We start from the raw sequence: 10,000 nt of genomic DNA on the forward strand, positions 1-10,000 counted from the left end.
CAATAGTTTTTGGATTTTACGTTTTTGTTTTGATAATGAATTTGATGCGAAACATAGAGAAATAGCAAGTGTCATCTATTTATAGATATTTGTTTTGACTGCATCATCTTTGTACTGAAAGTTTATTTTCATAACATACTAACTTTGGGGTATTTCTTTAGTATGACTCTTCGTAGTGACTTGTGTTGCACAAGAAAAGATCATCATTCAAAGTAATTTTTATCATTCATCCATTTTTATTATTCCTATTTTTTTCATTATCAGCATTCATTATTATCAATATGTTATTACAATTCATGACTTCTGATCATTCTCCCATTCGGCCTAATTCAGAACTACCCTTTCATGTATTTTTACTATGTTTGTATGATTTATCATTCACTACTGTGTGAATGTAATGTCTATGTCATGTTATGACATTACTTGCATCATTCACATTTTCTTTACAGAGAGTTTATGTTGTGTTGACACTATTTATGAAGATGTAAGGTAGTAAAAGCAGAGCATGTTTCAGGCTAAGTGTACTCACAAAAACTCAGGAATAAATAATGGTACTTATTATGTTTGTGAGTATATAGTTTGACAGGAAAACCCATCCAGAAGAATGAGGCTCTCTTCATCATTACAAATTTAGTGTGCTTCCATGAACCACATAGCTTTTATATTTACTCTAGTATGCCATCACCTCGTCATGCATACTTAAGATATGAATGTCTCTGTCCAGAAGAGTGCCAGAGATTTCATTAGCATTTTTCGTTTTCTTTTTTGTACATATGTATTATTAGAAGTAGCTAAATCTAATCTTCTACAATGTTCTCCTTCCTGAAGATGACACTGTTGTATTAGCTGTACAAAGAAAAATTAGTGTTGCATATCTTCATATGTATGTGTAGTTTTTGTGTATTTTATGTATTTTATGTATTTTAACATCTCTGATGTAATTCATGGCATTTCATTAAAGGCAATAATTCTGCCAGTTTAGTGTCAGAGTCTCATGACCAACATGAATTATAAAGAGCTGGCATTAGTTAAACTGTTATATTAAAAGAATCCTTAATAGAAATGCAATAGACAGAAGTTCTAGAGGACTGCTCATCCCCCAGTTATACTCTCACCAGAATTCGACTAGAAAACCTACCACACCATTCAAGGATCTCAGAAGACACGGTTCAGATGCAGGTAGATATTGTGAGAGGAGTGATTTTATCCCCCCCTTTTTTAGCCTTTCTAACTTTTTTAGTCTTTTTGTCATATTGCCATCAATTGGAGTCCACTTAGAAATCCATTAAAAAGAGTTAATTTTATTTGAAGTTAAGTGCATTTGGTTCATGAGATGACTTAAGATTTAACAACGCTGTGTTTTTTTCTCCTTACCTTTTTCTTTAAATTTGGCATTGAGCATTTTTCATTTTGTAAACACTTTTTCTAAATGATGTCTCTGTCATATGATGATATTTTTTTTGGTAGGTATGTATATGTCTATGCATATGAGCATGTATGTGTATTTTCCTTTTATAAGCTCAGTATTATACATAGCTTTATTGTTATTCCTATTATGATAATGTGATGAAATTTGGTAATTTGATAAATGATAACAATGAAATAATGATAATAAAAATATTATTGCTATTATAATTCATATAACTATATTTTTATTATTATGGCTAATATTATTGATGCTAATAGTACTGTAATTGTTAGTATCAATGTTCATATTCTCTCTCTCTCTCTCTCTCTCTCTCTCTCTCTTTCTCAGTCTCTCTTGCCCTCTCTCTCTTTCTCAGTCTCTCTTGCCCTCTCTCTCTCACTCTCTCTCTCTTTCTCAGTCTCTCTTGCCCTCTCTCTCTCTCTCTCCCTCCCTCTTTCCCTTTCCCTCTCCATCTCTCTTTCCCTTTCTCTTTCCTTCTCTCTTTCCCTCTCCCCTCCCTCTCTCTCTCTCTCCCTCCCTATCTCTCTCTCTCCCTCCCTCTCTCTCTCTCTCTCTCTCCCTATCTCTCTCTCTCTCTCTCCCTATCTCTCTCTCTCTCTCTCCCTATCTCTCTCTCTCCCTCTCTCCCTCTCTCTCTCTCTCTCTCTCCTCTCTCTCTCTCTCTCTCTCCTCTCTCTCTCTCTCTCTCTCCTCTCTCTCTCTCTCTCTCTCTCTCTCTCTCTCTCTCTCTCTCTCTCTCTCTCTCTCTCTCTCTCTCTCTCTCTCTCTCTCTCTCTCTCTCTCTCTCTCTCTCTCTCTCTCTCTCTCTCTCTCTCTCTCTCTCTCTCTCTCTCTCTCTCTCTCCTTCCCCCTCCCTCCCTCCCTCCCTCCCTCTCTCTCTGTTTTCTACTTATTCATGTGAATAGCTATATGGATAAAATTGTCTTCATGTTATTGTATGACATCTTCTTATGCAGGAGAGAATGATGTCACTCAACAGCTCTGTAAGAGGTTCAGGAGAAGAACCCGACCCAGCCCGAGAGGAGAGGTCAGGTCGGGTGCGTGAGGTTGGAAGTCAGGCTGTCTGGTCGCTGTCATCATGCAAGCCAGGTTTGTCAGTTGACTATTTCCAATGTTTTTGTTTGGTCTATTTTTTCATCTTTTTCTTCTTTAGTGTTTGCTTTTCTTCTTTTCTTTTCTTTTTTTCTTTAAATTTCTTTGTGCAGTAGATGTAAGCACCATGAATATTAGTTCTTTGATATATAGATATATATATTATATATATAATTGCATTATTCATAGTAGCTTTCTTAACTGAAATTAATACTATTTTCTTGACTAATTCTTCATACTTATCATTGCGTAAAGGAGCAGCAAGTACTGGAAGATAGGGGAAATAAATATTGATAAACATAAGAAACTAGTGAAAAAAATTTGATTAATAAAATGCTAAAAACAGAATAACAATCAAAATTGTTAATAGTAATGAAGTGAATTGATATCATAAATGATGAAAGTAAAATAAGGTAATGAATAAGAGACAATTAATAAAATGAAATAAAACAAAGTATGTTTCAGGGTTTGGTGTGGAACAGCTACGGGATGACTGCCTTGACACTTACTGGCAGTCAGACGGCCCACAGCCACACCTAGTCAACATACAGTTTCGACGCAAGACCACCATACAAGATGTGTGGATTTATGCTGATTACAAAGCTGATGAGAGTTACACTCCCAGCAGGTGAGGTGTGGATAGAAAAACTAGGATCTCAGTTGCTATAGTCTTTCTTTCCTTCTCCCTTATGATTTCAATTGTAAGGAAGTCCTTGTCATGTGTTAGCTGATTAGAAACTAGATAAGTAATTGTATGTGAAACCATAAGTGTGAATATGCAATCTTTATTATTGGGCTAGAAATTCAAATTATTGTAATATTATTTGACCACTTCATGCTCTGAGAAAATGTGTGTTCTGCAAGTAACATTAACCCATTGCGTACGGGTGTCATGACATACATGACGTAGGAGCTTTGGCCTGACGACGGGCGTCATGACGTATATGACGTTCGGGGATTTTGGATCACTGTGTTAGTTTATTTTGCTATGAAAAAGGAATAAGCGATGGTGGCGTCTGCGGTCATAATTACTATAATTACCATAATTTTGTGCTAGCATAATGTCCAAAACCTAGATGGCACCACCTTTTCCTAGCACCAGCAGGAGAGAGAGCCTTGAATGGCACCCATCCACGATCTCTAGCAAGCACTGTCTCTATAGAGCGATGGCACACACTAAGTTGATGAACCCTTGCTCTAAAGTACCGCCGATGTAGGATGTGCAGGCAGAACGAGAAGAGGAAGGTGACTCAATCCATACCCAGTGTCTAAAATGTGCTCCTGTGCCAATATGGATGCCTTTCACTGTGGCACTCACAGTCACAAGCACAGGTTTCATTCCTCTTCCCTACCTCTTCTTATTATCTTTGTTGTAGGTGGTTATATGTTTCGTATTTGTTCATAACAGCACAAAAATACGAAAAAATAAAGTTGCCTTTTGTCCTCCCATAAAACAGCAATATTTCTATCACATTGAATATAAAGAAAATAATGAGCTAATATGGATAATATACTACAATTTTAGTCAACTGCAGCACTGATAGAGCCTGTCATATGGCACATATAAGTCTCTAAACTCAATAAAACACACATAAAATAAAATACAAAAACCGGTCTAGTTTTACAATGATTGACTGAAAGAGATTGGGATGATTCAAATTATATTGCTTCAAGCAGTCTCTCTCTAAAATAAAACCTATCCTGGAGGCTGGGCAAGCAAATTTATCTCCGTCTGCAATGGGTTAATCAAGAAATGTTCAAAAATTTTGAACTACTGAAAATTGAGTTCTCAGTGGGTTTTATACTTTCCTTACATTATTGTAAATATATCCTATTTTGGAAGTTAGAATCTGTATTTATCAACCTTTTGTATGTCTGTTTTAAGTATAAGTACACCGTGAAACTGACAATTGAATGTTCTATATAGAATCATTCATATGATTTAAACAAGCATCTTACGGCTCGCTCCCCCACAGAATATCAATCCGCTGTGGGACACACTTTAATGATCTGCAAGAGATTGAAGTAGTGGACCTGCATGAGCCAACTGGCTGGCTCCTCATCCCCCTGAAGGACATACATGACCGCCCCGTGCGCACATACATGGTCCAAATTGCTGTTTTGTCCAACCATCAGAACGGGCGGGACACACACATGAGGCAGATCAAGATCCATTCTCCAGTGGAAGATAGGGCAGTTGCAGTGGACAGTGTGGGGGCCTTCACATCACCTGCCTTCAAGCAGTATAGTTGTATTAGATGATGCTCTGGTTTCAGGGCTCTTGCAGAAGTTGAAAGTTGATGTTAAAAGTTTGGATGCTTAATTTTTTGTGTGGAAGAAAAAAAGATCCACTTTATTTATCTTTCACTTTTTTTTTTTTTTATCCTGAGTGGAGCTACACCCTTACCTCCTATCATTTTCTGTTTTTGTGCTATTTCCTTTATGGGTATAATAATGTTACCATTGCAAGGTGTAAAAACAAAAGACCATTATTCTTGAGTTGGCGTGATTAATAACTTTATCCATGAATACCCAGCATTTCACATTAGAATTTTACTGCTCTTCTCGTTCTCTGGAGCATGACAAGATGAAGTTTTATTTGAGCTTGACCCATTCATGCTGGGGCGATTCCGGCTTTGTGTGGTCGTAATGCTGGGGTTTTTTAACACATAAGCCTAACGCCTGGATACTCTCGGCCGCACAAGCTGCAAGCCTGGGCTGCCTGCTCGCTCACCCCAAGTGCCAGCCTTGCCCAGATATCTCGTCACCGGTGTCTGACGCAAAAACCACAAAACGTGTCAGCACGTCATCCGGCTTGAGTGGGTCAATGTGATAATGTAAGAATCAACTCTTTCTTTCTCCCCCACTTTTCCTTGATTATAATTTTATCTGTACATATCTTTATATATCTGAAAGAAGAAAAACTTTTGGTTGATAGATTGCAACTAAACATATATCAGATATCACAACAGTCTGTGCTTCTCTATGTTGATTAAACTTTTAATAATTAGTAGTCTAACCAGCATATGCAGAACAAAAGATAGAAAACTATGTCAGTATCAGGTTAGAAAGTTTCCTTGCATTGATTTTTTAAAACTTCTAGGAGACTATCTAAAATTGTGTACTTATAAACTGTTGTATCTCTTTTGTTAATGGATATTAAAATGCAATTATTACTTATAATGAAATAAATTGGTGTGAATGAAGAACACTGCAAACAAGAAACTTGTCATGTATACATTTCAGTTATTATGTAGTGATATCAAATATCTTGTACATTTTATTTTTTACTCAGCTATTTTCAGAAAAAAAATATTTCTTATTGTTACTTTTATTTCCCCTTTTATATAATGGTAGTGATAGATTTATAAATAACTTCACACACAGACGGAAAATAAAACAGGCAATTCATGTTTTTATAATTCGTATTCATCACTCAATTCACAGAAAAACAGTGCATTACATTAAATGATAACACAACCATAAAAAAATTAAGGAAGATGCATGAACTGAAATGATGAACAGGAAGAGCATAGCAGCTTTGGAGATTACAAAAATATAAATGTACATCTCTTATCTCACAACTTCCTTTAGGGACATAAAACAGAAATTGACACGTGTCAACAACTGACAACGCGTCCCCTTTCCTCTCTCTTCTTTTCTTTTTTATCTATCCTGTCATATATAAATATCTTTGCTAAATAGTGATAAACACACTGCACTAAGAACCTCTCTCTCTGTCTCTCTCATAATAGAAAAAAAAAAATCATTCACACAACACACACACAAACGGCATAAGTATAAAAAAATAAATAGAAACAATAATCCCTAAACGGTCGAAAACTCGCAGAATAAATATGGCATGTGGACGATTATGGCCAGCGAGAAAACTAAAGAGAGGAGACAAGTCTGGTTCCTCCTCTCTTTTGAGTCTTGGACTACTATGATGTATAAAGTAGTTTGGGGGAGAAAAGGGGGTTGAGGAGAGTAAGGCAAAAAGGGGAAAAGAAACGTCACTTGGTCATACATTTTGGAAATGGATTACTATTTCTTCTGTGTAAAATGTGCTGATTAGAAAGGAAATGTGGTAATTTTGGGAGGGTAAATATGGGAGCTACCCAGGTTACGGATGGGAAAGAAAAGGAGGAAATGGATATGGCAATGGATGATCTAAGTGGAATAAAACTAGATGATTTCGGTTGACTTTATGACAGTCACTCAAACCAGAACAACATGTCTTTTTCAGGAGTCATTACCTGGTTCTCCCTGTTCCATGGTTCAGTCTATATCCATTGCTTATATATTTAGAATGAGTTTTAACTGACTGGAAGGTGACATTTATCATACTAAAGATGGCAGCTCAGCATACCTATTATGCAAGGGGAGATGCAATCAATAAATAAATCTGAGTGACTTCTAACCTATATCAACACAATGAAAACATGTAGCTTACCACGTCCCCATAAAAAAAATTACAGAATAATTTCCTTCCAAATAGTAAGGTAGAATATTCACATTAGATCATGAGCAAGTGAATAGAAACACAATGAACATATCTAATACTCTGGCTAATACCATAAAACGCAAAATGTACAAATGCGAACTACTTCCATCACATGATAATTCTTTGTATTGGTTTATGTGGCACTCAAAGGGTAAAGTCAAGAATGTCATATGAATGAATGATTAAATACCTGACTCATTTAACATCTGCAATGTATATCTAAGCTGAAAAAAAAAAATGTAATAAACAAGTTTTTCCTCTACCTTGTCTGGAATAAGTGACATGACAAGCCCTGAGATGCTAAGAAAGATGACTTGAAGAGGGTTTACTCTTCTAAACAAAATTGAAATGATTAAGCAACAAAAAATAATGCCCATTTTTCTGTATGTTATGTTTATGGCTTCTAAGAAAAATGAGACATGAGCAACAGGTATGGAAATGGGGAGAAAAATATTTAAGGCAAGGGGACTATCTCAATTTTAGGGTCAGAGTTTAGCTTAGAGTATAATCTTTGATGCAGAAACATGGGATAAAGCTCATTTTATTCTGAAAGATCATGCAAAAGGGATGCCTCTGCTGTTGTTTTGTTTTTTTTTTCTTCTTTTTTTTTTAGTTTGACCTTATGAATTTTAAAAAAAGTCAACATGATGCTTGGGTTATATCTACTCAAAAAGCAACAAAAAAAAAAAAATAATAATAAAAAAAAAAAAGTAACACAGGAATCTCTATTTTTCTGAGTCCTGTGTCAAAAAAAAAAAAGTTACAAAATATTTGCCTTTCAATCTATACATACATGTTTCTCTCTTAATATTAATAAATACTGTTTTTTTTTTTCCCATGAAAAAAAACTATATGGGGGCGGGGTAATTGTCATGGGTAAATCCCCACCAAAAATATAAATGTATTGTATTGGCAAGCTTAGGGGATATTTTTGAAGGCTGAAAAATGACTTCAAATGTATAAAACATTCAATTTTTCCAAGATCTTTCTGAGATAGTCCCCCCCTTGACGGATTCTCTTATGACTTTGTTTTCTGACTAAGTGCTATGAATATTGGATTTTGTTTGTTTGTTGTTTTGCAATATTTTCTAAATCATATATAATCATAATAAAAATAATGAAAATGTGTATCACCTAGAAGACAAGCAGGAGGAAAAAGAGGAACAGGAGAAGGAGAAGAAAATCCAGGAAGGACATACTACACCGGGAAAGATTTACATATGTAAAAAATATTTATATAAATATTATACAAATACTTTATCCATATACATATATATATACACACACATAACTACACTAGTCTTTCCGAGCAATCAACATGATTTAACTGAAAGTGTAATGGAAAGCCCATTTTTCTATTCCTCTATCTAAGGAGAAAGTATCTGGCTTATATATTTTAAGAAAGGTTTACCCACAGCACTTTTATGAAGATGAATCTATTATAAAACCAAAATAAGAGAAAACCTATAACAAAAAAAAAAAAAAAAAAAAAAAAAAAAAAAAAAAAAAAAAAAAAAAAAAAGTTTCTTTTCCTATCACCTTTCCGCTTGATACTGTGTTTAGGCATATTTGGTACTTGTGTGTATACGCGTTTATGTGCTGACGAGAAAGGGAGAGGGAGAGGGATGAATTGAAGAAGTGGGAGAGGGAGAGGGAGAGAGTCAGAGATTGAAGGAGAATTTTGTCTGTGTGTACAAAAAAGTGTATGTGTATGCGAGTACATGAGCAAATGCAATAATGTGTATTTGATTGTGTTTAAAGATAGGTAGATACATACATATATACATAAATTCAATCTTATAAATTTACATAAATGTTCACAAATGTTCACCGAAAAAAAATAAATAAATAATAATAAAACCAATGCAAAACTGTACAATTTTTTCCCTTCAGTTTTTACGACAAAATAGTAAGGTATAACCTGATTACGCAATCATAGAAAAAAAAAAAGTTGCACACAAAATATTCCTAAATAACCCGAGAGATACAACACTCACTAATTCCAATTCAATTTTTTCATTATGATTCAAACTAAAACGTGGGATCTAAGAAACTTAACAAAGTGTTCTCTTTCTGAAAAAAGAAGATTAAGTAACTTAAACATTATGAATAAATAACCTAAAATATATGTATCACACCACACGACAGTTAAATGTGTCCAAACACCATCATAGAGTGCACTTTCTGTTACATGGAATGACTGCAAAATTAGATACCACTGACCCTTGTCACTATAATCGTAATATCAAAGAGCAGTTGACATCTAATTAATAAGATCTAGACCAAAAGCTTGAGATTTATTCCAACTTGGATTTTTTCTTTGATGCCAGCAGGCTTAATCAAAATATATCACCTTTTCAACATACTTTAAAAGACCACACAATTCATGCCGCAGCTCATTTCTAGCTGCTTGGAACGGATGTATGGTTTGAAAAATTATAGTTTATAAAAAAAGAAAGAAAAGTATCATCTCTTTCTTTTTCTCAGGTCAGTTTAAGTGGATGTGCATACTTGGTGCTGTTCAGAACAGTAGCTTCATATTCAAATTGCAAAAAAATTGTTAGGGTATGTAGCAACATGTCAGTATGATAACTAAAATTCTAGAGACCAGTTATGTGAACTCACTCCCTCTACATCAAGTTCTAAAAACAATTTCCAGTGCCGTTCAACATCACTAGTTATCTTCATAACAGAGACTATGAAATACGATTCAATATTTCAAATGCTTTTTGCAGTCTGACTAATATCTCTTCCATCAAACGAGAACTATTTCAAGTTACAAATGGGCAAGTACTCAACATCAGCCAAGATCTGTTTGTCGCACTATGATGGAGGAAGTATGACTTTCACATAACTGGGATCTTCTGCACAAAGTATATCTGATCACAAATATGATACTAAAATATGGTACTTAACATATACCTAATTTTTATATGTTCTTTTTTAAACATTTCAAAATAATCCTCACTCTGCTG

The 10,000-nt window shown here is 34.8% G+C and overlaps 2 protein-coding genes across 3 annotated transcripts in view; one reads left to right on the forward strand and one right to left on the reverse strand.

The window, feature by feature from the left end:
- APC10 (anaphase-promoting complex subunit 10) overlaps positions 1-5,843 on the forward strand; it is a 6,223-nt gene extending 380 nt beyond the window's left edge. For both annotated transcript variants that reach the window (XM_043011614.2, XM_043011616.2), the window contains exons 2-5: positions 1,119-1,179; positions 2,386-2,518; positions 2,987-3,149; positions 4,498-5,843. In XM_043011614.2, the coding sequence (XP_042867548.1) occupies positions 1,174-1,179; positions 2,386-2,518; positions 2,987-3,149; positions 4,498-4,783 (588 nt within the window). In that variant the 5' untranslated portion in view covers positions 1,119-1,173 and the 3' untranslated portion in view covers positions 4,784-5,843. The remainder of the gene's footprint in view (positions 1-1,118; positions 1,180-2,385; positions 2,519-2,986; positions 3,150-4,497) is intronic.
- A 97-nt stretch (positions 5,844-5,940) lies between these two features.
- Positions 5,941-10,000, reverse strand: part of frc (UDP-sugar transporter UST74c fringe connection) — a 16,051-nt gene continuing 11,991 nt past the window's right edge. The window contains exon 7 of the mRNA XM_086551112.1: positions 5,941-10,000. This exon is cut by the window's right edge and continues 700 nt beyond it. The gene's annotated coding sequence lies outside the window, so the exon portion shown is untranslated.

Source organism: Penaeus japonicus, unplaced genomic scaffold (assembly GCF_977035675.1).
Source record: "Penaeus japonicus unplaced genomic scaffold, GWHDUDI00000001_assembly GWHDUDI00000024, whole genome shotgun sequence".
NCBI classification, from domain to species: Eukaryota; Metazoa; Arthropoda; class Malacostraca; order Decapoda; family Penaeidae; genus Penaeus; species Penaeus japonicus.